The 25,684-nt window shown below is 49.2% G+C and overlaps 1 protein-coding gene across 2 annotated transcripts; it reads left to right on the top strand.

The window, feature by feature from the left end:
* Positions 1–2,526: 2,526 nt before the first annotated feature.
* CNPY3 (canopy FGF signaling regulator 3) lies at positions 2,527–21,082 on the top strand. 2 transcript variants are annotated; one of them, XM_021676083.2, is made up of 6 exons: positions 2,875–3,100; positions 9,518–9,641; positions 10,825–10,921; positions 13,592–13,714; positions 13,959–14,076; positions 14,437–21,082. In XM_021676083.2, the coding sequence occupies exons 1-6, from the start codon at positions 2,965–2,967 to the stop codon at positions 14,658–14,660; spliced, it is 822 nt and encodes a 273-aa protein (XP_021531758.1). In that variant the 5' UTR covers positions 2,875–2,964; the 3' UTR covers positions 14,661–21,082. The 2 variants fall into 2 exon arrangements, with proteins under 2 accessions (XP_021531759.1, XP_021531758.1); XM_021676084.2 differs by lacking the exon at positions 9,518–9,641 and having other exon boundaries at positions 2,527–3,100.
* The last annotated feature ends 4,602 nt before the right edge of the window (positions 21,083–25,684 follow it).

The following is a 25,684-nucleotide window of genomic DNA, read 5'->3' as shown; positions in this document are numbered from 1 at the left end:
TGAATTCATGTCTATCCTGGAGGAGGGAATTTGGCAGGGTTAGAGGTAGGAGAAATCCAGGAAAGCTCTCCAGGAAGAGGGCTTCCTGAGACAGAACTTGGGAACTGCAAAGTGGGGCTGGCAGTTGGGAAGGCAGCTGTCCCCTCAACTATCTCCACCCTCCACAGCCAGGCACTGGGCAAGGCCCCCTCTTCTCTTTACCCTGGCCCAACCTCTGTGAGAGGTCAGGGCAGAGAGCCCAGGAACCCAGGAAGGTGGGTGCTGGGCCCGATGTGAACTCTTGTACAGACTCGACAGAGGTGAATAGGGCCAGGGTTTCCGGGGAACAGGATCGTTTTTGATGCCAAGAGTATGAGATGGTAATTCCAAACTTACAGACTAATAAATTCAGAGTTATTATTCATTTGACAAATATTCTTTGAGCATCAACCCTGGGCCAGGTACTAAAGAGGTCTGGCTTTTTTGGTTTGGTTGTTTCCTAAAGAAGATTCTTGCATTGACAAGAGTGTGAGGCTTCCACAGTTGAGTATAACTTGTGTGTCCCCTGCTTGCCCAGCGCTGGCAGGAATTCCAGCCTTTCCCAACGGTTCTCTGATAGTAGTCACCCCAAGAGACTCTGGTGCTCTCATGCAAATCCACCTGTCCCTTGGGCCCCATAGGGTAGTCTGCAGGATCAACCTTAGTCTTCCTTCTCCCAGGGTGGGGATGGAGAACTATGTCACAGCACCCCCCAACACATGGTTTCAAGGACACCCTCAGTTTCCCTGAGCCTTTGTGCTCTCTCAGCTACTGTTCCATTAAAACCCTCACTGCCAGGCCTGGCGCAGTGGCTCATGCCTGTAATCTCAGCACTTTGGGAGGCTGAGGTGGGTAGATCATGAGGTCAGGAGATCGAGACCATCCTGGCTAACATGGTGAAACTTCATCTCTACTAAAAATAATACATAAAATTAGCCAGGTGTTGTGGCACGTGCCTGTAGTCCCAGCTACTCAGGAGGCTGACGCAGGAGAATCGCTTGAACTCAGCAGGCAGAGGTTGCAGTGAGCTGAGATCACACCACTGCACTCTAGCCTGGGTGACAGAGGAAGACTCCGTCTTAAAAAAGAAAAAAAAATACAAAAAATTAGCCGGGTGTGGTGGCAGGCACCTGCAGTCCCAGCTACTCCTTGAACTTGGGAGGCGGAGGTTGCAGTGAGCAGAGATTTCGCCACTGCATTCCAGCCTGGGCAACACATTGAGATTCCATCTCAAAAAAAAAACAAAACCACACACACACACACACACACACACACACACCCCAAAACAAAAAACCCCTCACTGCCTCCTCCACTACTCATCTCTCACCAGTCTGTAAGGAGATTCTCCCACTTGTTTTGGGAATTCTCGGGTGGTGGTGGCTGGGGGTTGGAGCGTCCCCACAGCTTCTAGGGATGAGTCTGTCTACCGCCCCTACAGGGCATGATCCTTCCCTGACACACAGACTGAGGGAGGGGCCAATGAGGGGCCCAACTATAGCCTCAGACTTTCTCTAGCCACTATCCCTACCCAGCTGTCAGCCCAGATGCTGAGCCCAGGCCTCTCAACCTCCACTATCAGGCTAGCTTAATCTTATTTCCCAGGAGGGCTTCTGAGCCAACGTGAATTAAGGGCCATGGCCAAGCTCTAAGCCTACCCAAGACTTTTTTTTTTTTTTTTTTTAAGACAGGGTCTCACTCTGTTGCCCAGGCTGCAGTGCAGTGGTGTGATCTTGACTCACTGCAATCTTTGCCTCCTGAGTTCCAGCAATTCTCCCACCTCAACCTCTGGAGTACCTGAGACTACAGGCAGGAGCCACCATGCCTGGCTCATTTTTGTACTTTTTGGTAGAGACACGGTTTTACCATGTTGGCCAGGCTGGTCTTGAACTTCCGACCTCAAGTGATCCTCCCGCCTCGACCTCCGAAAGTTCTGGGATTACAGGCGTGAGCCATTAAGTGTTCCTCTTAATGACACAGCAGATGGGAGTTTTACTGAGTACCTCCTTGTTCCAGGCACCTTGCTGTTGACGGGGAGGTGGAAGGGAGATATAATCCTTCATTGGCCAAATTCCTGCCTTCTGGGAGCTCAGAATCAAGAAATAAATAATAGGGCAGTAAAAGGGGTTGGGATTACACACAAAAAGAACATTAATGCCTGAACTTTTTACAATCTGCTCGATAAGCTTTAATTCCATTAACCTATTTGAGCTTCCCAACAAAAGGCCAAGCTCGCACAGCAGATAGGAGGATCACTTTGTCATACAAATAGAAACAGGCTCAGAGAGGAAGTCATTTGTTCTAGTTCTCACTAGGACAAATCTATTGGGTACTAAGAAAGTTTGAAGACTGGGGACAGTTTGAGTCGCCCTGCTCGCACCCTAAGTGCCTACAACACTGCCTGCCTATAGCAACCACAACAATAATAACAACATTTAAAAACAGGTGTTCAGTAAGGACTTGCGGCCTTAGAACCCCGGGAGGGAAGTGACGTTCGAGGGGGCGGAGAAAGCCGCGAAGGCGGCCTTCCCCACATCTTCCAGCACCTGAGCGCGCGAACGCATCTCACTCAGGCCCAGACGCGGGCTTCTTCTCCCCGGGTCTTGGTCCTGCATCCTCTCCCAGAGCCTCCGTTAGGGGGTGGGAAAGGACGTTGCCATAGGTCGCTGAGGCCACCATCTGCTCTCTTACTGGCCAAGGCCGAAAAAAGGTAGTCCTCCCATTCGCTAGAGGGCAAACCCCAGCAAGCCTATTGGCTGTGCCGTCCGCGGGCCTTGGTCCGCTTTGAGGCTGGCTGCGGCTGCGAGAGGAGGGAGGGCGGGAGGCTCGCTGTTGTCGTGGTTACGCGGAGGCACGTGTGCAGTCCCGGAAGCGGCGCGAGGAAGCAGCTCCGCGCGCGCCGCGGGAGGAGGCGCCGAGCGGTCCACCCCGGTTGGGTCCTGCTGGGCCATGGAGCCATTACCTGGGCCCGCGTCCCGTTGTCTTTTGCTTCTCTCCTTGCTGCTGCTGCTGGCCCTGGAGCTGGGCCCAAGACAGGCAGAAGCTGAGGAGAACGACTGGGTTCGCCTGCCCAGCAAATGCGAAGGTAAGGGGGCGGGGCCCGCGGGGCGTATCCTGCCGGAGGGGCGGGCTCCAGGGGCGGAGCTTGCGGAACAGCGTCGGGGGCTGCTAGGTTCTGAGCCCTGCCGGGTCTCTTCGTTCCTTGAACCTGCTGTCCGCTGGGCGCCGGGACGCCAGGATGCTGCAGCGGCCGAGAGATCCGGTCCTAGTACTCCGATCCTTGGAGTTCACACATTGGTAGAAACAAGCAATGATAATTCAGAGTAGTAGATGCCATGATAGGGGAGGTACAGGACTTCTTTTTGGGGGCCGGGCGAGGAGCATCTGGTCTAGCCCGCAGTGGGGGAGGGGGTGGGCGAAGGCTGTGTGCAGAGGGGAGTCGGAGAGGGCTTCATACAGGAAACACGAAGAGGAATTAGGAGTTAGCCGAGTGAAGAGAAGTGGAAAGAGAGGGGCCCATTCAGCGGAAACTACAGAGGCAGAGGCCTGCCGGCTGACTTTCCCCTTTGTGCCCTCACTGCAACCCAATCTGTGTAGTTGTCTGTTGCACTCACTAACAGCTCCTCGAAGGCAGGGACTTTGTCTTAGATACGTATTCACAAAGTATCCGGTAGGCACTCAAATGTTTTGGGAATACACATGATTAAGTGGGGGACTGTAAGTGTGTGTGAGGAGGAGGAGGATCTGGGCCTAAGGGGCCCTTTGGGGGAATAATAGAGCCTGTGGGGAACTTGGCTAATGAAGATTGTAGGACCATGGAGAGATAGGCATTGAGGAACTACATAGAGGGAGCTGCCAGGGAGCCAGGACTGTAAAGGACCTATTTCTTTTTCCTCCCCTCCGTTTCTCAGTTTTCTCCTCAGACCTTACAGTCATGCCTGCCTTCCCAGCCCTGTAACCCCAGGACCCCCAGAAAGTTGGCTGTGAATCTCTCATCTGAATTGAAAGCCTACATCAGGCCAGATGTTCCCTAAACACTGGGAAGTGGGGTTGGGGTAAGTTTGAGACACATAATCCTTCCATTAGAGAGATTAAAAGGAGATGCTTCAGAGATAAGCCTACTTCACTGGTAGAGCCCCCAGTATGAGTTCAAGCCTGTGCCTTCCCCTTACTTTTTTTTTTTTTTTTTTTTGAGACAGAGTTTCACTCTTGTTGTCCAGGCTGGAGTGCAGTGGCGGGATCTTGGCTCACCGCAACCTCCACCTCCCAGGCTCAAGCGATTCTCCCGCCTCAGCCTCCTCAGTAGCTGGGATTACAGACATGCGCCGCCATGCCCGACTAATTTTGTATTTTTGGTAGAGACGGGGTTTCTCCATGTTGGTCAGGCTGGTCTTGAACTCTCGATCTCAGGCAGTCCACCCGCCTTGGCCTCCTGAGGTGCTGGGATTACAAGCGTGAGCCGCCGCGCCTGGCCTTTTTTTTTTTTGAGCGGAGTCTCCCTCTGTAGCCCAGGCTGGAGTGCAGTGGCATGATCTCGGCTCACTACAACTTCCGCCTCCCAAGTTCAAATGATTCTCCTGTCTCAGCCTCCCGAGTAGCTGGGATTACAGGCGCCTGCCACCATGCCCAGCTAATTTTTGTATTTTTGTTAGAGATAGGGTTCCACCATATTGGCCAGACTGGTCTTGAACTCCTGACCTCAAGCAATCCACCCACCTTGGCCTCCCAAAGTGCTGCGCTTCTGCTCCTGGCTGCCCTTTCATTCTTCCTCTAGTCTTAACTGATAGCCCTTCTCTTTTCTTTTCTTTTCTTTTTTTTTGGAGATTTTGCTCTTGTCGCCCAGGCTGGAGTGCAGTGGTATGATCTCAGCTCACTGTAATTTAATTTCCGCCTCCTGGGTTCAAGCAGTTCTCCTGCCTCAGCCTCCTGAGTAGCTGGGATTACAAGCATGAGCCACCATGCCTGGCTAACTTTTGTATTTTTCATAGAAACCGCGTTTCTCCATGTTGGTCAGGCTGGTCTCAAACTCCCGACCTCAGGTGATCCACCTGCCTCGGCCTCTTAGGGTGCTGGGATTACAGGCATGAACCACCTCGCCCAGGCTTTTGTTTTGTTTTGTTTTGTTTTGAGATAGAGTCTTGCTCTGCCACCCAGTCTGGAGTGCAGTGGCGTGACCTTCGCTCACTGCAACCTCTGTCTCCTGGGTTCAAGGATTCTCCTGCCTCAGCCTCCTGAGTAGCTGGGACTACAGGTGTACGCCACCACACTCGGCTAATTTTTATATTTTTAGTAGAGACGGGGTATAGGGAACCAGCTCTACATCACCTGTGGGTACCCTGAGTTCGGTGGGACAAAAGAATGAGAAAAAGACAGATTAAGAGAAAGTGGGACCAGGGGGCCATCACTTTATTACTTTGGAGGAGACAATGAAGGTCCCAGCTCTGATCATCCACACTGTTTATTGGTTACAATCACTTTGATCTATAGGGTAAGGGTAGAGTGAATCAGTGAGCCAGAAGTCATAAGGATTGATAACAGTGGCAGTTTGGGAGTTTTACAAAATGAGAATATGTGGTTATCTTTAGTTTATTATCTATATACAGCTGGTGGAACACGGACCTTACAAGGAGCCTACAAGTCTGGCTACGTCATAGTGCTATGAAGGGGTTTTATGTCCTTGAGCACAATATTTATAGTAACAGAGCCTAAGTCACCCTGCACCAGAACATGAGGCATGGAGAGACCTTCCTCCTCAGAGCCCTCCTGCGGCCTTCCGCAGTTTTTTGTTCCTTGTTTATGTGTTACTCATAACCAATTTATGTAAGCACTCTGTAAGTCTTTTCTCCTTTGCTGCTTTTCCCAACAACCGGGTTTCACCATGTTGGCCAGGCTAGTGTCGAACTCTTGACCTTGGGTGATCTGCCCACTTTGGCCTCCCAGACTTCTGGGATTATAGGCATGAGCTACTGCGCCTGGCCCAGCTAACTGATAGCTTTTCAGGGTTTCACTTCCTCTCCTCTTTGATTTCTTTTCTTTTCTTTTCTTTTTTTTTTTTTTGAGACATAGTCTCACTCTGGCTCCCAGGCTGGAGCGCAATGGTGCAATCTTGACTCACTGCAACCTCTGCCTCTTGGGTTCAAGTGATTCTCCTGCCTCAGCCTCCCGAGTAGCTGGGATTACAGGCACCCGCCATCTTGCCTCACTAATTTTTACATTTTTGTAGAGATGGGATTTCACCATATTGTCCAGGCTGGTCTTGAACTCCTGACCTCAAGTGATCCTCCTGCCTCGGCCTCCCAAAGTGCTGGGATTACAGGTGTGAGCCACCACGCCTGACCTGTTTTCTGTCTTATTCCAATATCAAAGAGCCCATACTGTCTCTCATTATTCTCATAGCCTAAGAAGCTCACATTTATTCTCCTTAGGCAACATTCACAGACTGATGGAAACATGGAAATGGCCCAGAAATTAGAGCTCATTCTAGCCTAACCTCATTTGGTAACTGATGAAGATTAATTGAAAAGGGATTTGTAGTCACAGGATGGCTTGGCAAACTCCATCCATTAGGCTCATCTTAATATTGTATTTGTTTGTTTTTATTATTATTACACCTTTGTTACTAAATGCTGACTGTGTCTAGCCCACCAAGCCTGCCTCCTCGCTCAGTAGCCTGAGTGAAATAGGCCTCGGCACAGAGGAAGGAGGATCTGCCCAGAAAAAAAGAGTGGATGGATGTCGGTGAGGGTCTGGGGTCTGTGCCATGAGTCTCCTCCGAGTCTGGTTGTGGGTGGGATCCCCAGAGGAGGTGTTGAAGAGGTAATGTTTGGAAGAGCTGGAAAGCAAGGCTGTGGTTGATGGGCATAAGAGAGCAAGGATGTTCCAAACCTTACCTTTCCCCACTCCTGGGGAGGGTATGGGAGGAGGGGCCGTGGTGCCAGAAAAATGATATGCTCGCACAGAAGAGTACAGGACAGAAGAGGGGAGGGAGCCCAGAGGGTCCTGGATGGAGACCGGGAGCGGGGGTGGTGAGACATCCCCAATTTTTTGCAGACTTGAAGATCACCAGCTTATTACTTGGAATGTTTATGACTTCCAAATTCTCCAAGCCATTGATTAATTTCACCAAGCAGTCCTTCAGGGGATGTGTTTATTTTTGTGGTGAATTGGTGTTCTACCAGATTGTGCTGTCAGTGTTAAAGCCGCCGATGGGATTTAGCCTGCAGACTGTTACTCCATTCAGAGGCATCAGAAGACGGGCTCTATTAGCAAGAGTTATCAAGCATCCAACATATATCAAGTCCCAGGCTAAGAAAATACAGAAAAAAATCTATACATAATGCACATTTTGGGGACCCTTGTGGTCTATGTGGAGACACATGAAATGACTGAAAGTCCCTGGGAGAGCATGGATCCTGCAGAGGCCCAGAGTGAAATCTAGAGCAAGTGGGATTAGTACAGAATGGCTTCCTGGGGGAGAGGCTTATAATTCGAGGTGGGCAGAATGGGCAGAGAAGCCCTGAGAAGGCATTAAGTATTTTCCTAGGGCCTCAGGCACTTCACACCCTTGGTGGTAGCTCTGTAGCACTCCTTACACAGTGGTAGTTATTTCTCTACACCTTTATCTGCTCCATTAGACTGAGTATCTGGAAGGGAGGCGACCTTGTTTTCATCTCTGTATCCCGACACACACAGGAGTTGCCTAATACCTATTTGAGGAAGGGTAAGAGGAAATGAGGAAATAAATGTACAGAGACAGTAGGAATAAGGTCTCTCTGGAGGGCATGGAGCAAATTAACTTGGTAGAAATAGAGAGCTGGTGTTGGAATACACATGAAATCAAGTCATATAACAACCATAAAAGACGTTTTGGGGACAATTAAGGAAATTTGCATATGGGCTACTGGGTGACGTTGGAATTATTAATTTCCCAAGTATCAAATTGTTCTGTGGTTATGTAGGAGAAGGTCCTTGTTCTCAGGAGGTACATGATGACATATTCAGGGGCAAAAGGTCATATTTGCCACTTACTTTCAAGAGAGTTAGCAAAAATAATGTATATATTGTTGAGATATATTATTATATATTGGAGAGAGAATTTGGGAAATTATTAACTGTTGAATACAAGTGGAAGGTATTCATTATATTTCAGCTTTTCTGTATGTATGCAATTTTAGAAAGTAAAATGACAGGCCCTGGCATGGTGGCTCATGCCTGTAATCCCAGCACTTTGGGAGGCTGAGGTGGGTGGATCGCTTGGGGTCAGGAGTTCAAGACCAGCCTGCCCACAAGATGAAACCCTGTCTCTATTTTTTAAAAATACAGACACACACACACACACACACACACACAAAAAAAATTAGCTGGATGTGCTGGCGTGCACCTGTAATACTGGCTACTTGGGAGACTGAGGCAGGAGAATCGCTTGAACCTGAAAGGCAGAGATTGCCGTAAGCTGAGATTGTGCCACTGCACTCCAGCCTGGGTAACAGAGCGAGACCCAGTCTCAAAAATAAAGAAATAAGTAAATAAATAAAATGATGGGACTGAGGGTAACGGCAGGAGTGCACGGCATGAGAAATAAAGCCAGTAGGATTAGTGCCAGAAATAGACATGAGGCAGTGGATCTTGGAGTCTTGTTTTCACATAGTGAACTCCATTTGGTGGTCTGGTACTGTTCTGTATTGAAGAGGTCTATGGAAACTTACCCCCAAAGTCCAAGGAAGCTGAGAGGCTGAAGAAAGAAGTTGATAAATCCAGTTTCTTAGAAAGAGATATTTAATAGGGACTTTACAAAGAGAAGCGGTGTCTGTGTCTCAGGCAGCAGTGAGACAAGATGGTGGAGCTCTGCCCATTACCTCCCAGATCCAGGGCTTATATACCATAGCGAAACGGATACGGGCCAGACGCGGTGACTCACCCCTGTAATCCCAGCACTTTGGGAGGCTGAGGTGGGTGGATCACCTGAGGTCAGGAGTTTGAGACCAGCCTGACCAACATGGAGAAACGCCGTCTCTACTAAAAATACAAAATTATCTGGGCGTAGTGGCACATGCCTGTAATCCCAGCTACTTAGGAGGCTGAGGCAGGAGAATCGCTTGAACCCGGGAGGTGGAGGTTGCAGTGAGCCGAGATGGCAACATTGCACTCCAGCCTGGGCAACAAGAGCAAAACTCCGTCTCAAAAAGAAAAAAAGGGATACGAAGGGCAGTTGCTTAAGAGCAAGATTTACAGTCAGTGCATGCTCTTACACAAGGAACAATAGATGAAATAGAAATCCTAGAGGCATTCCTGGAACTAGAGTTAATTAGAAGTTAACATTGCACATTTGCATCCAAGACAGAGTTGCCTTAGCCTCCACAGGTCCTAACTCCCTTCCCCACCTTGAGTATTGATTTGATCCTCCAGTCTAGGTAAGGATGCCCACCTGGATCTCTTTTGCTGGGAGCTGGCCTCCTGTTAGACTCATGTGCACTCAGTGGGCTGTGCTACCTCCCTCCCCCAGTGTGTAAATATGTTGCTGTGGAGCTGAAGTCAGCCTTTGAGGAAACCGGCAAGACCAAGGAGGTGATTGGCACAGGCTATGGCATCCTGGATCGGAAGGCCTCTGGAGTCAAATACACCAAGTCGTAAGTGAATGGGGACTCACTGGCCTGGCCTGTGTTGCTCCTGGAGGCTTCAGGGGCTAGGTGTTTCCTTCTCCCAGCTAGGTAAACCCATGACAAGGGCATCAGTTGTAGCCAAGACCTGAGTTTGTCCACTGGTTCTGTCCCCAACTCATTGTGTGACTTGCATAAATCCCTTAACTTTATGCTTCAGCAGATTTCTTATCTCTAAAACCAAGACTGTTAGATTATATCATTGATTCTCAGATGCTTGGATTTTACAGACCAGTGTAATTTTTATTTTATTTTATTTTATTTTTGAGATAGAATTTTGCTCTTATTGCCCAGGCTGGAGTGCAATGGTGCAATCTCGGCTCACTGCAACCTCCGCCTCCCAGGCAGGTTCAAGCAATTCTCCTGCCTCAGCCTCCCAAGTAGCTGGGATTACAGGCATGTGCCCCCAAGCTCAGCTAATTTTTTGTATATTTTTAGTAGATATGGAGTTTCACCATGTTGGTCAGGCTGGTCTCAAACTCTTGACCTCAGGTGATCTATCTGCCTGGACCTCCCTAAGTGCTGGGATTACAGATGTGAGCCACTGTGCCCAGCCGAAATGTAATTTTTTAAAACATTGGTAACATAGGATTACCAACTTTGTATTTTGCCAGTTATAAATATATATATATACACACACACACACACACATATATATATATATATATATATATTTTTTTTTTTTTAAGACGGGGTTTCACCATGTTGGTCAGGCTGGTCTTGAACTCCCGACCTTAGATGATCCGCCCACCTTGGCCTCCAAAGTGCTTGAATTAAAGGCATGAGCCGCCACACCTGGCCTATAAATATATTTTTTAAAAACTCAACTCTGTCAGCTGTGATCATCCTTTCAAAGTGAATGATATTTTACCATCAAAATTTAATATATTTTGCTTTATCAAAAAATCTAAATACTGAATCATTTAGCTTTATAAAAAATTCCTTCCCTTAGAGCTGTTAAAACTTTGTCTCTCTGGTCTGTATTCCAGCATTTCAGATCCCCCAGACCAGATGACCTATCTTCCTTCCAGCTCTGACTCACTTCCTGTTGGTGAGCTGTGCAGGTGTTGGGGCACAGGGCTGGAGGGACAGACCACTAACCCACTGGGGCTAGGAGGGGGACTCAGTTCCTCTCATGCCGCTGTCTTGGCAGGGACTTGCGGTTAATCGAAGTCACTGAGACCATTTGCAAGAGGCTCCTGGATTATAGCCTGCACAAGGAGAGGACCGGCAGCAACCGATTTGCCAAGGTTGGATTTGTGATTGTTCTTCACCTGCTCTGGGGCCAGGCCTGCATGTATCTTAGTGTGTCTGCTGGTGTGAGTGTGATTTGAAGATCACCCCCTGGGAGCTTCCCTCCTTGCCTCTTCCCATTCTTTGATTGCCATTTACACTCCTTCCCTCCTGAGTGGCCTGACTTTTCAGTGGCAGTAGGCACATGCATGAGGGTCTGCGCCTGTCCACCAGGGTCCTGCTTTAATCTCAGACACAGGCAGAAATGCTCCACAGTTGCTGCCCCCATGGGGACCTACAGACACTAGAACAGGGAGAACTCAGTAAGATCCAGGATGTGCAGAAAGGTGGGGGCTTAGGGGAGACATCAGAGGACACCTGGGGTGAGTGACTGCTTAGTCCCTTCTCTGGGCCCACACAGCACCTCCCACAGGGTGCCCATGTGACATCTCATGTACTCAGTATGTGCGTGAGTGCTTCTCTCCCTGGAGAATGAGCTCTTACTTACAAGGCCCAGAGTTCTTCCTCTCTACATCTTCAGTGCCTGGCACACGGTAAAATAGTTGCCACCCACATTTTTCTACCTAAGTTTCCTTCTAGCAAAGGATACCAGTCATAAATCCCTGGGATACCTAAGGGCATGGTCTCAAGCAGCAGACATTTGTACGAATTTTGCACTTTACTCAGTAATAAATCTGCGTTTGCTTTAATAAATGTTTAAGGGCCGGGCGCGGTGGCTCAAGCCTGTAATCCCAGCACTTTGGGAGGCCGAGGCGGGTGGATCACGAGGTCAAGAGATCGAGACCATCCTGGTCAACATTGTGAAACCCCGTCTCTACTAATACAAAAAAAATTAGCTGGGCACGGTGGCGCGTGCCTGTAATCCCAGCTACTCAGGAGGCTGAGGCAGGAGAATTGCCTGAACCCAGGAGGCGGAGGTTGCGGTGAGCCGAGATCGCGCCATTGCACTCCAGCCTGGGTAACGAGAGCGAAACTCCGTCTCAAAAAAAAAAAAAAAGAATTATTTTTCATAGCAAAAAAACATTAGAAACAATCTAACTCCACCAGTAGGGGATTAAATACGTTGATCTAGTTGTTTGGTGGACTAGTATGCAGCTGGAAACAGAATGGGGAGGCTCTTTAGGAACTGAATTAAACTGATCTTCAAGGTTTTTGTTTGTTTGTTTGTTTTGGAGACAGACAGAGTCTCACTCTGTTGCCCAGGCTGGAGTGCAGTGGTGAGATCTCAGCTCACTGCAACCTCCATTTCCCACATTCAAGCGATTCTCCCACCTCAGCCTCCCGAGTAACTGGGATTACAGGTGCCCACCACCCGGCTAATTTTTGTATTTTTAGTAGAGACAGGATTTTGCCATGTTGGCCAGGCTGGTCTGTAACTCCTGACCTCAGGTGATCTGCCCACCTGGGCCTCTCGAAGTGCTGGGATTACAGGTGTGAGCCACCGCACCCAGCCCTTCAAGGTATAAGTAAAAAGGGCAAGTGCAGAAGAGTGTGTCTGCTACACCACTGCTTGTTTAAAAAGGGGCTGGGGGAGGATATATTTGGATGTTGGTATTTATGTGAGTTATCTCTGGGAAAATATAGGAGATGGATAGTGTGTTGTCTCTGGGGATAAGACCTAGGTAGCTAGTAGAGATTGCTTTTACAGAATAAAGGGCCTGCCTGCCTCGGCTTTCCACTGAGGAAAGACATAAGCTGGGAAGAATGTGGACCAGCAGGTCTGGATATATGGAAGTGAGCATGTCCAGCCATAGTGAGGGGAAAGAGCTAAGACAAACCTATTTCCTGGAAAAGAAGCATAAAGCCAAAGGGCCTGAGGGGAGCCGCAGGTCTTTTTGAAAGGATGAGGTGTGCAGAGGCAGGTCAGGTGGTATATGTGCGGGGGTTGTGGGAAGCAGGCCTCAAAGAGGGGAGAGGAGGCTGGGCGCGGTAGCTCACACCTGTAATCCCAGCACTTTGGGAGGCCAAGGTGGGTGAATCACCTGAGGTCAGGAGTTTGAGACCAGTCTGGCCAACACGGTGAACCCCCATCTCTACTAAAAATACAAAAATTAGCGGGGCATGGTTGTGCGTGCCTGTAATCCCAGCTACTAGGGGGGCTGAGGCAGGAGGATCGCTTGAACCTGGGAGGTGGAGGTTGCAATGAGCTGAAATCATGCCACTGCACTCCAGCCTGGGCAACAGAGCGAGATTCCATCTCGAAAAAAACAAAACAAAAGAGGGGAGAGGAAGGTCAGGTCAAGGATGAGGCTGGGCACAGTGGCTCACACCTGTAATCCCAGCACTTTGGGAGGCCAAGGCAAGTGGTACCCTTGAGGCCAGGAGTTCGAGACCATCCTGACCAACATGACAAACCCATTTCTATGAAAAATATAAAAATTAGCCAGGTGTGGTGGTGTGCGCTTGTAGTCCCAGGTACTCAGGAGGCTGAGGAAGCAGAATCGCTTGATCCAGGGAGGCAGAGGTTGCAGTGAGCTGAGACACTCCAGCCTGGGCAACAGAGCAAGACTCCCTCTCAAAAAAAAAAAAAGGACGAAAAGGATGAGGGTCCTTAGAGGGCACTGGGCATTGGCTTTTTAGAGCTGGGTCCTCAGACACTACTGGGAGAGGAGGGTAGGAGGGAGAAAAAGGTAGCTCCGCCTCCCATGTCTGGTCGCTTCTTCCAGGGCATGTCAGAGACCTTTGAGACATTACACAACCTGGTACACAAAGGGGTCAAGGTGGTGATGGACATCCCCTATGAGCTGTGGAACGAGACTTCTGCTGAGGTGGCTGACCTCAAGAAGCAGGTACAGGCCCTTCAGCCCTTGGAAGGGTTGTTGTGCCCAGTGAGGGGCCGGTGGGGATTGGGTCTGCTCTGAGGAAGCCCACCCAGGCCTGGGTGGCTGTGATCAGGTCGTTTCACCTCTCTGGCTTCAGTTTCCTTAGGTGAACCGCCACCACAGCCTACCTGGCCGTAGGTTGTGAGGCTTAGCTGAGCTGCTGTAGGAGCGAGGGTGGGGCTTTGCCAATATGAGGTATTGTGATTAACAGTGCGACGTGCTGGTGGAAGAATTTGAGGAGGTGATCGAGGACTGGTACAGGAACCACCAGGAGAAGGACCTGACTGAATTCCTCTGCGCCAACCACGTGCTGAAGGGAAAGGACACCAGTGAGTTTGGGGAAGGCAGGGCAGATTGGCCCTGGATGATTTATTGTTTGCTCTCCCTCGGGGGAGGTGGGTAAGAGGAGAAACAGAGGGCACCAGAGGGCATTGTAGGATCTCTGCCTTTGGAGGGCTTGCTTGGCAAGACATGGTGGAGTAAGAGTCACTGAAACCAGGTGCAGAATGACTAGCAGACAAGCCAGATGCCCCCAGAGGGGCCTGGTGGCCACAGTGAGGAGGAGGCAAGGAGGCTGACGTCAGGCACGGTGCCAGTTGCTACTTCCGTGGCTCCCTGTTCAGTGCTCCTTGCCCAGCACCCCAGTCCTGAGGCACTTGCTTTGAGGGTCTCTCTCCTCCACACCCTAGGTTGCCTGGCAGAGCAGTGGTCCGGCAAGAAGGGAGACACAGCTGCCCTGGGAGGGAAGAAGTCCAAGAAGAAGAGCAGCAGGGCCAAGGCAGCAGGTGGCAGGAGTAGCAGCAGCGAACAAAGGAAGGAGCTGGGTGGCCTTGAGGGAGACCCTAGCCCCGAGGAGGATGAGGGCATCCAGAAGGCAACTCCTCTCACACACAGCCCCCCTGATGAGCTCTGAGCCCACCCAGCGTCTTCTGTCCTGAGACCCCTGATTTTGAAGCTGAGGAGTTGGGGGCACGGCTTTGGCAGGCCAGGATGGCCCCTCAGGCTTCAGGCCCTCCTTGCCTTGGCTGTGCCCTTTTCTACCACAGAAAGACACAAGCCCCAGGAAGAACTCAGAGCTGCCATGGGCAGCCCACACCAGCCTTTCCCTCCCCAGGCATTTTTCTCCTGACATTGGCTTCAGGCAGGCCTTGTGGTTTCAGGACTGCGAGGACTCCAGTGTGAACTCAGGAGGGGCAGGTGTCTGAGCCGGGCACCAGGACTGGAGCCCCTCTGGAGTTCAAGAGGAGGGCACGCTCACTTCCTCTCAACCCTGCCCCACAGGGAACTGAGACTGCAGCCCCCCATAGCTCCTCTCTGCTCACCTCTCTGCTGAGGAGGGGGAGGCTAAACCCACCCACTGTCGGGAACGCAAGTGTGGGGAGGGCCCAGGGTTGTCTTGGGGTGAGGAGAGGCATGGGCCTAGGGTAAGGCCCAGTGCAGTGCACTGACCTTCCGCTGCTCACTTGTGTCCTGGGCACCTGGCTGCCTGCCTTCCCTCCCTCTCTCCCTCTCTCCTGCCACTCCCCTCCCCAACAAGGCCTCCCATTTGTTGTATAAAGTGTGTTTACCCAGCCAGCTCCTGCCCTTGCTCCTACTTCCACCTGGCCCTGCCCGTGGGTCTTGAACCTTGTTCTCTGATGACCACACTGATCACTCTGCTGTTCCTAGCTGTCCTGCCTGGAGTGCAGATGGGAGGACACCCAGCTCCCAACACTGCCTGGTCACACCATGTTCCTCAGGGCCAGGGGAGGAGCAGGGAGGCCGGCCTCTAGGGAGAAGGGATGGGAAGCTCAGGCACCTCCCAGTTTGTCCTGAAGGGAGGGATCAGGGCAGTTGGTACAGTAGTGATGACAGTTGTATGTATTCACAGTGCTTTAACTTTTACCATTACCACACACTTGTGAGGTGTGCTGTTAGCCTCACTGCATAGAGGAGAAAACAGGCTAGAGTCAAGTGACCTTGGAGTCAAGGTCCTGGTGAGGAGTGGTATTGCTGGGAGCACACCTGGTGTTCAGATCCAAGTCCATGGTACTTCCACTTTCCACAGCTGCCAGGCTCTTCCCCAAACTCCTGGCACTGACAGTGTGATTCGAATTGAACTGGTTTGGTTTCTTGGCCTTAACCCGTCACCACCACCAGGATTCTTAAAAGACAAATAGGAAGCAGATAGGTCTTCTTGGAAGGAAAGAATGGCAGGAAGTCCAACCAGAGCTGTGCTCAAACCAGATCCCCTGTGAGCACCCACAATGCAACTCCACCTCACACTTCCCGGCTGGTCCCAGTAGGTAGAAGGGATACATTGCTGAAGCCTCCCTGCATCAAGTGAGCTGCTCTGGGGGCTGAACTCCTGGGAGGGAGTGGCCCCCTCATAGCCTGGTCCCAGCCTCCCTCCCCCAGGTTAGGGCAGCCAAAGCCATAGAGAATGGAACATAGTGGGATCTGTCTCTCCTTTGGCTGTTGAGAATGCCCCCAGATCCTGAGAAGATGCTACTGTCTTGGTCCAGCCGCCATCTTGGCGTCTCCAGGACTGATGTTTCCTCTGTTAAAGGGGCTGGTGAGCAGTGAGATTCTACTCTAGATGCAGGTCTTCTCCTGGACTTTGTTCTGAGCATAGAAGATGACTGGGGGTGGGCGGGGGGGCGCTGGCATCCAGGGCACAGATCTGTTTGCAGCCCCCTGAACTGTCTAGGATTTGGTGGCCAGTCTCTGATTCCCTGACTCCATCACTAACAGCACTTCAGGGCCTGGCTCACCTCTGTCCCCAGAGCTTCGATGATTGTTTTTTGGTTTGGTTTGTTTTCTTTTTTGAGACAGTCTCTGTCGCCCAGGCTGGAGTGCAGTGGCATAATCTTGACTTACTGCAGCCTCTGCCTCCTGGGTTCAAGTGATTCTCTGCTTCAACCTCCCGAGTAACCAGGATTACAGTTGCCCACCACCACACCTAGCTAATTTTTGTATTTTCAGTAGAAATGAGGTTTCACCATGTTGGCCAGGCTGATCTCCAATTCCTGACCTCAAGTGATCCACCTGCCTTGGCCTCCAAAGTGCTGGGATTACAGGTGTGAGCCACCACTGGGCCCAACCTACCCCCCTACCCTTTATTATTATTATTATTTTTTGAGATGGAGTTGCTCTATCGCCCAGGCTGGAGTGCAATGGCACACTCTCAGCTCACTGCAACCTCTGCCTCCTAGGTTCAAGCAATTCTCCTGCCTCAGCCTCCCAAGTAGCTGGGATTACAGGTGTGCACCACCACACCCGGCTAATTTTTGTATTTTTAAGTAGAGACCAGATTTCACCCAGTCAGGCTAGTCTCAAACCCCTGACCTTGTGATCTGCCTGCCTCAGCCTCCCAAAGTGCTGGGATTACAGGCATAAGCCACCCGGTTTACCCTTTATTTTTTGGAAGAGGATCTCCCTTTGTCACCCAGGCTGGAGTGCAGTGATGTGATCGTGACTCACTATAGTGTCAACCTTATAGGCTCAGTTAGTCCTGAATAATTGGGACCAAGGCGTGCACCACTGTGCCTGGCTAATTTTTAAAATTTATTTTTTGTATACCAGGCGTGGTGGCTCACACCTGTAATCCCAGCACTTTAGGAGACCAAGGCTGGAGGATCGCTTGAACCCAGGTGTTCAAGACTAGCCTAGACAACATAGCGAGACCCTGTGTCTAAAAAAATGAAAAAATAAAAATAAACGCTTTACTTTTTTGTGACAGAGTCTCATTCCATCACCCAGGCTAAAGTGCAGTGGCACGATCTTGGCTCACTGTAATCTCTGCCTCCTGGGCTCAAGCAATTCTCCTGCCTCAGCTACCCAAGTAGCTGGGATTACAGGCACACACAACCATGCCTGGCTAATTTTTTTTTTGAGACAGAGTCTTGCTTTGCTGCCCAGGCTAAAGTGCAGTGGTACGATCTTGGCTCACTGCAACCTCTGCCTCCTGGGTTCCAGCTATTCTCCTGCCTCAGCCTCCTGAGTAACTGGGACTACAGGCACATGCCACCACACCGGCTTATTTTTTGTATTTTTAGTAGAGACAGGGTTTCATCGTGTTAGGCCTGGCTAATTTTTGTATTTTTAGTAAAGATGGGGTTTCACCATGATGGCCAGGCTGGTCTGAAACTCCTGATCTCAGGTGATCCACTTACCTTGTCCTCCCAAAGTGCCAGGATTACAGGTATGAGCTACCACACCCAGCCAGTTATTTTTTATTTTTATTTTTGGGGTCTGGGGTGGTTCCAGCCTCTTACTTGGGAGGCTGAGGCAGGAGAATCGTTTGAACCTGGGAGACGGAGTTTGCAGTGAGCCAAGATCACACCACTGGGCACTCCAGCCTGGGCGAAAGAGCGAGACTCCCTCTCAAAAAAAAAAAGACCTGACCCCTTACTGGGGTGTTGGCCCTTTAGCCCAATCCCAAGCCCAGACCTGAGGGTGTGCAGCACTGTCACTGCTTTGCTCTTTGACCTGTGGTTACAGTCTCAGTCCCCTCCCTCCCTCCCAAGGCCAGGCTTGTAGCCAACACACTAACTCTTCATCCAGCATACCCCAGCAGCGGCTTATTCTGCCTTTCTGGCTTTCTGGGTGTTTTCTTTCCCTTTTTTTGGTTTCTGTTTTTGAGACATGGTCTCCCTCTGTCACTCAGTGCTAGGCTGGAGTGCCATGGCACGATTATGACTCAGTGCAACTTCAACCTCCCAGATTCAAGTGATCCTCCCACCTCAGCCTCCTGACTAGCTGGGACTACAGGTGCAGAGGCACATGCTGCCATGCGCAGCTAATCTTTTCATTTTGTTTTGTTTTTGCTTTTTGGTTTTTTTTGAGATGGAGTCTCGCTCTGTCACTACAGTCTGGACAACAGAGTGAGACTCTGTCTTGGTCTCAAAAAAAATAAGATCTGTGTTATCCACTTTATGTTATAGGTAAGACTTCTGGTCAGTAGTAGGTTAGTAGTTGGTTTTTTGGGGAGTCAAAAGGTATACATGGGAGCTGGGCACAGTGGCCCAAGCCTGTAATCTCAGCATTTTGAAAGGCCGTGGTCATCCGATCACCTGTGAGACCAGCCTGGACAACATGGCAAAACCCCATCTCAATAAAAAATAGAAATATTAGGCACAGTGGTGCCTTCCTGTGTTTTCAGCTACTCAGGAGGCTGAGGTGGGAGGATCACTTGAGCACAGGACGCAAAGGTTGCAGTAAGCCGAGATCATGCCATTGTACCCTAGGTTGGGTGACAGCAAGACCCTGTCTCAAAAAAAAAAAAAGTTGCACATGGATTTTCAACTGTATGAGGAGTCAGAAACCCTAACCCTCAACCTGTTCAAGAGTTACCTGTACTCACCAACCCAGTCTTGGTGTTTCAGATGTGATAGCGTGTGCTACGTCACATGTTTCAATAAGCAATGCTTAGCCTGTTATCAGGGCCAGAAGTAGTGTATCATTTTTATGTTGAATAATAAAAGCTCAGTGAGGCCAGGCATGGTGGCTCATGCCTGTAATCCCAGCACTTTGGGAGGCCAAGGTGGGTGGATCATGAGGTCAGGAGATCAAGACCATCCTGGTCAACATGGTGAAACTCTGTCTCTACTAAAAATAAAAAAGTTAGCTGGGCATGGTGGCACGCACCTGTAGTCCTAGCTACTCAGGAGGCTGAGGCAGGAGAATTGCTTGAACCTGGGAGGCAGAGATTGCAGTGAGCTGAGATCATGCCACTGCACTCCAGCCTGGGTGACTAAGCAAGTCTCCGTCTCAAAAAAAAAATTAGCTGGGCATGGTGGCACTCACCTGTAGTCCCAGCTACTCAGGAGGCTGAGGTAGGAGAATTGCTTGAACCCAGGAGGCGGAGGTTGCAGTGAGCTGAGATTGTGCCACTGTACTCTAGTCTGGCGACAGAGCGAGACTCGTCTCTAAATAAATAAATAAGTGAACAGATCTGTGTGTGCTGAAGAGATCTTTACTGGAGGTTAGCACTCCTTAAAACCACTTTTTTTTTTTTTTTTGAGACAGAGTCTCTGTTGCCCAGGCTGGAGTGCAGTGGCATGATCTTGGCTCACTATAACCTCTGCCTCCCAGGTTCCAGCGATTCTCCTGCCTCAGCTTTCTGAGTAGCTGGGACTACAGGCACATGCCACCATGCCCTGCTAATTTTTGTATTTTTTAGTGGAGACAAGGTTTCACCATATTGGCCAGGTCTCGAACTCCTGACCTCATGATCCACCCACCTCCCAAAGTGCAGGGATTGCAGGTGTGAGCCACTGCGCCTGGCCAAAACCGCTTTTAACAGCCAGGTATAGTAGCTCATGCCTATAATCCCAGCAGTTTGGGAGACCAAGGCAGGATCGTTTGAGCCCAGGAGTTTGAGACCAGCCTAGGCAGCATAGTGAGACCTTGTCTCTACTAAAAACAAAAAAAATTAGCCAAGTGTGATCCCAGCCTCTCAGGTGGGAGGATCACTTGATCCCAGGAGGTGAAGGCTACAGTGAGCATCTGTGATCACACCACTGCACTTCAGCCTGGGGAACAGACTGAGACCTTGTCTCAAAAAGCAAAACAAACGAAACCCTGCTTTAAATAAAGTGTGAAATGGTAAAAAGAACCTCTCTCTTTTTTTTTTAAGTTTTCTAATTGTATAAATGTATAAGGCACAAGTATCATTTTATTACATGCATAGATTGTGTAGTGAATTCAGGGCTTTTTGGGAGAACCTCTTACACATCAGTGGAGTATTCACTGATACACTACACTTAATAGTAATGTAGGCTGGTCGTGGTGGCTCACACCTGTAATCCAAGCACTTTGGAGGCCAAGGTGGGCGGATCACCTGAGGTCGGGAGTTCAAGAACGGCCTGACCGACATGGTGAAACCCTGTCTTTAAAAAAATAAAATTAAATTAAATAGTAATGTAGCCACCATTATTAGTGTTAGAACCCGCTGATATAGAGACCTATTTTACACTTAACTAACAGGATTTTCTTAAAAATCCAAAAAAGGACCCACTGTGATAACTCTGCTAGCAGATCCAAATGGGTGGGTGGATCTACTAGCACCCCTAAAGTGTTTCAGTGTTCAGTCTGGGGTAGATCCAGTTGGCAGAGAAGAGTTTTATGCAGTGGCTTGGACTAGAGTTTGGGATTTGGCACTCATCATCGGAAAAATGGATTTCTACCTGTTCTGAATCAAAAACAAGCCATGTGCAGTACCCACCTGTAGTCCTAGCTACTTGGGAGGTGACTTGAGAGTATCACTTGAGCCCAGGAGTTCCAATCCAGCCTTGGCAACATTGTGAGACTCATCTCTAAAAAGCAAATAAAAATAAAAAGTACCAAAACAACCAGGATGTTTCCCATTTGCAGTTACTGTATCTACGTAATTTACAATTGCAGGATTTTAATGTGTCCTCAAATAGGAATTGCCTTGGAGTTTGTCCAGTTACAGCCACATTCCCAAGGTGAAGTCTTTTTGCAAACAGGTCACACATTTGGGAATGAAGAATTTAGTCTTTTCAGCTAATTCCAAATAATGTGTCTCACATTTAAAATATCACCTGTTCTAGCTGGGCATGGTGGCTCATGCCTGTAATCCCAGGTGGGCAGATCATGAAGTCAGGAGTTCAAAACCAGCCTGGTCAACATGGTAAAACCCCGTCTCTACTAAAAATACAAAAATTAGCCAGGTGGTGCAACCTGTAGTTCCAGCTACTTTGGAGGCTGAGGCAGGAAGAATCTCTTGAACCCGGGAGGCAGAGGTTGCAGTGAGCCGAGATCACGCCACTTCATTCCAGCCTGTGTGACAGAGTGAGACTCTGTCTCAAAAAAAAAAAAAAAAAAAAAAAAATCACCTGTTATTATTTTCTTTTTCTTTTTTTTTTTTGAGACAGAGTTTTGCTCTGTCGCCCAGACTGGAGTACAGTGATGTGATCACTGCTAACTGCAACCTCCACCTCCCAGGTTCAAGGAACTCTCCTGCCTCAGCCTCTGGAGCAGCTGGAGTTACAAGCGTGTGCCACCACACCTGGCTCATTTTTTCTTTACTTTCGTTCCTTTTTTGAGACGGAGTCTTGTTCTGTTGCCCAGGCTGGAGAACACTGGCGCGATCTCAGCTCATTGCAACCTCTGCCTCCTGGGTTCAAGTGATTATCCTGCCTCAGCCTCCTGAGTAGCTGGGATTACAGGCACCTGCCCCAGCTCCCGGCTAATTTTTGTATTTTTAGTAGAGATGGGGTTTCACCATATTGGCAATACTGGTCTTGAACTCCTAACTTTGTGATCCACCCGCCTCAGCCTCCCAAAGTGCTGGGATTACAGGCCTGAGTTGCCACACCCGCCTAATTTTTCTATTTTTAGTAGAGACAAGATTTCACCGTGTTGGCCAGGCTGGACCTATTCTTATTTTCAGTGAAGTCAAACAGTAATTGATTTATATTCTGTGATCTTTTCCATTGCCCAGGACCTCAGATTTGGGTCATCTAAAATTTATGGAGAGATGGCTGGGCAAGGTGGTCATGCCTGTAATCCCAGCACTTTGGGAAACCGAGGCAGGTGGATTGCTTGAGCCCAGGAGTTTGAGACTAGCCTGGGCAACAAAGCGAGACTCTGTCTCTACAAAAATAAAATAAAATTTACAGAGATGAATTAAGTAAAATGAAAGGCAGTTTTCATATATTGCAATGGGCAGGACAAGGACAATTTAGAGATGAAGGATTGAAATTATTTGGTACACTTTGGCAATAATTAAAAGAAGATAGAATAGCTCTAAGTATATATAATATTCTACCTAATGAAATATCTATGAATAATATGAAAAGAAGATTTGAAAGAGGCCAGGTGAAGTGGTTTGTGACTGTAATCCCAGCACTTTGTGAGGCCGAGGCAAGAGGATCACTTGAGCCCAGGGGACAAGCCTGGGCAACAGTGAGATCCCCGTCTCTAAAAAAAAAAAAATCGCTAGGAATGGTGGCACAGGCCTATAATAGCAGGTACTTGGGAGGCTGAGGTGGGAAGATTGCTTGAGCCTGCAAGTTTGTGGCTGCAGTGAGCTATGATCACACCACTGTGTTCCAGCCTAGGCAACAAAACAAGACCCTATTTCAAAAAAATAAAATGCAAAAAAAGAGTGACCCTGGGCTGGGTGTGGTGGCTCACGCCTGTAATCCTAGCACTTTGGGAGGCTGAGGTGGGCAGATCACAAGGTCAGGGGTTCTAGACCAGCCTGACCAATATGGTGAAACCCTGTCTCTACTAAAAATACAAAAAAAAAAAAAAAAAAAAATTAGCTGGGTGTAGTGACGGGCACTTGTAGTCCCAGTTACTCGAGAGGCTGAGGCAGAAGAATTGCTTGAACCTGAGAGGCAGAGGTTGCAGTGAGCCGAGATTGTGCCACTGCACTCCAGCCTGGGCAAAAGAGAAAGACTCCATCTCAAAAAAAAAAAAAAGAGAGAGAGACCCTGCTACCTCCTTCAGCATTCCTTTCCCAGACAAAGCAAGTGGAAAAGAAAGTAATAATAAGGGAAAAAATAATCAATTGTCGTAAGCCACTTAACATTTCAAATATTGTATATATACTGCCAACCTATTTGTAGATAGTGACAAAGAAATTATTCCCCTATCATTTTGGTTATTATTCCAATTTAATATCACTCTTCATTCTCCAGACTTTTTTTTTTTTTTTTTTTTGTGATAGAGTCTCCCTCAGTTGTCCAGGCTGGAGTGCAGTGGCACAATCTCGGCTCACTGCAACTTCCACCTTCCGGGTTTCAAGCTATTCTCCTGTCTCAGCCTTCAGAGTACCTGGGATTACAGATGTGCACCACCACACCCAGCTAGTTTTTGTATTTTTAGTAGAGGTAGGTTCCACCATGTTGGTCAGGCTGGTCTTAAACTCCTGACCTCAGGTGATCTGCCCGCCTCTGCCTCCCAAACTACTGGGATTACAGGCATAAGCCACCGTTCCTGGCCCATTCTCCAGGCATGTGCCACCACGCCCAGCTAATTTTTTTTTTTTTTTTTTTTTTTTTTTTAGATGGAGTCTCGCTTCGTTGCCCAGGCTGGAGTGCAGTGGTGTGATCTGGGCTCACTGCAACCTCCACCTTCCCAGTTCAAGCAATTCTCTTGTCTCAGCCTCCCAAGTAGCTGGAACTACAGGTGCCTGCCACCAAGTCTGGCTAATTTTTGTGTTTTTAGTAGAGACAGACTTTCACCTTGTTGGTCAGGCTGATCTCTAACTCCTGACCTCAAGTGATCCACCTGCCTCGGCCTCTCAAGTGCTGGGATTACAGGCATGAGCCACCGTGCCCAGCCTAACTTTTTGTATTTTTAGTAGAGACAGGGTTTCTCCATGTTTATCAGGCTGGTCTCGAACTCCTGACCTCAGGTGATCTGCCTGCTTCAGCTTCCCAAAGTGGTGGGATTATAGGCGTGAGCCACAGCTACCGGCCCCCATTCTCTAGATTTTTAAAATGGATTTTCAGAACTCTGGTATGACAAAGTTTCAGAACTCCAGCCTGGGCAACAGAGCAAGACTCTGTCCCAAAAACAAACAAAAAAAACCCTGCAGTTGCTTCCGTGTTTAGGTGCTGCCCACCAAGGGTCCAAAGTTGGAAAGGAAAAGAGAGAGACAGAGAGAGATAGAGAGAGAGAGAGGAGAGAGAGAGAGAGAGTGCCACTGTAATTGAGCAGAAAGGAAAGGGAGAAAAATAAATCCCAAACTTTGGGCTTATCTCTTTCTCCTGGCTGGCTCACAAAAAATGTTATTGGTGGAGGGTGTCCAGGTTCTTGGCATCTTGAACAATTGGACAAAACGCACAAACAAAGCAAGGAAGGAATGACGGGTTTTATTGAAAATGAAAGTACACTCCACAGTGTGGGAGTGAGCCTGAGCATAGGGGCTCAAGGGCCCTGTTACAGAGTTTTTGTGAGTTTAAATACCCTTTACTTGGGGTAAGCCCTATGTAAATGAAGAGGATGAAGTAAAGTTACAGTTACAAAGTTATTAATGGCATATGCTCTATGGAGAGGATATTTCCTATTATAGCTGAAGTGTGAATTGGCTTTGTGTTCCCTGCCATCAGACCCTATTTTCCTGCCTCAAATGGAAAGCAGAGGGTCTTTAAAAGGGTTCTCAGTGATCCAGAAATTGGAAGCAAGGCCCAGCTTACACCTTAGAGGCTCAGGGAAAAGCCTGATGCTTACCTACAGGACAGAGGCACATCGGCCTCCAGGTGGGCGGGGAGCCTTCTTCCAGCCCCAGCTCTGCCTCTGGGCTTGGATGGACAGACCAACATTACCTCCAGAGACTCCCCATGTCTTCGCTGCCCCAGCTGCCTAGACCCCCTTCAGCTGCACATTCTTTTCTTTCTTTTTTTTTTTGAGACAGTCTCTCTCCGTCGCTCAGGCTGGAGTGCAGTAGTATGATCTCGGCTCACTGTAACCTCCGCCTCCCGGGTTCAAGCAATTCTTTCCTTCAGCCTCCAGAGTAGCTGGGATTATAGGCGCCCGCCACCACGCCTGGCTAATTTTTTGTATTTTTAGTAGAGACGGGGTTTCACCATCTTGGCCAGGCTGGTCTTGAACTCCTGACCTCGTGATCCACGCCTGGACCTCCCAAAGTGCTGAGATTACAGGCATGAGCCCTGCCCGGCCTGCACGTTCTTTCTTTAGATGTGCTGGTATCTTCCTTCCTGGAAACGGCCCAGTCCTGCCCGCCTGGCGCTCTGCTCTGTGGATCTGAGGTTTTACTCCCTCTCTAACTGGGGTCGGGGTGGAGTGCAATCTCATTGCTCTGTCCTCTCCTGGCCCCTCTTGTCTTCTCCTGGAGGCCCAGGTTAAGTAGCCAGAGGGCTCCGAGGGTCCTCTCCCGCTGTGGGATTGCAGAATACTGGGTCCGCAGGCTGGGGAAAAGGACCCAGCCCGGGATTACGAGGCAGCTCACTCCTCGGA

The sequence above is a fragment of the Aotus nancymaae genome, unplaced genomic scaffold, assembly GCF_030222135.1.
Source record: "Aotus nancymaae isolate 86718 unplaced genomic scaffold, 86718_ANA_hifiasm-v0.15.2.pri h1tg000040l, whole genome shotgun sequence".
Taxonomy (NCBI): domain Eukaryota; kingdom Metazoa; phylum Chordata; class Mammalia; order Primates; family Aotidae; genus Aotus; species Aotus nancymaae.
This window is presented reverse-complemented; position numbering and strand designations above follow the sequence as displayed.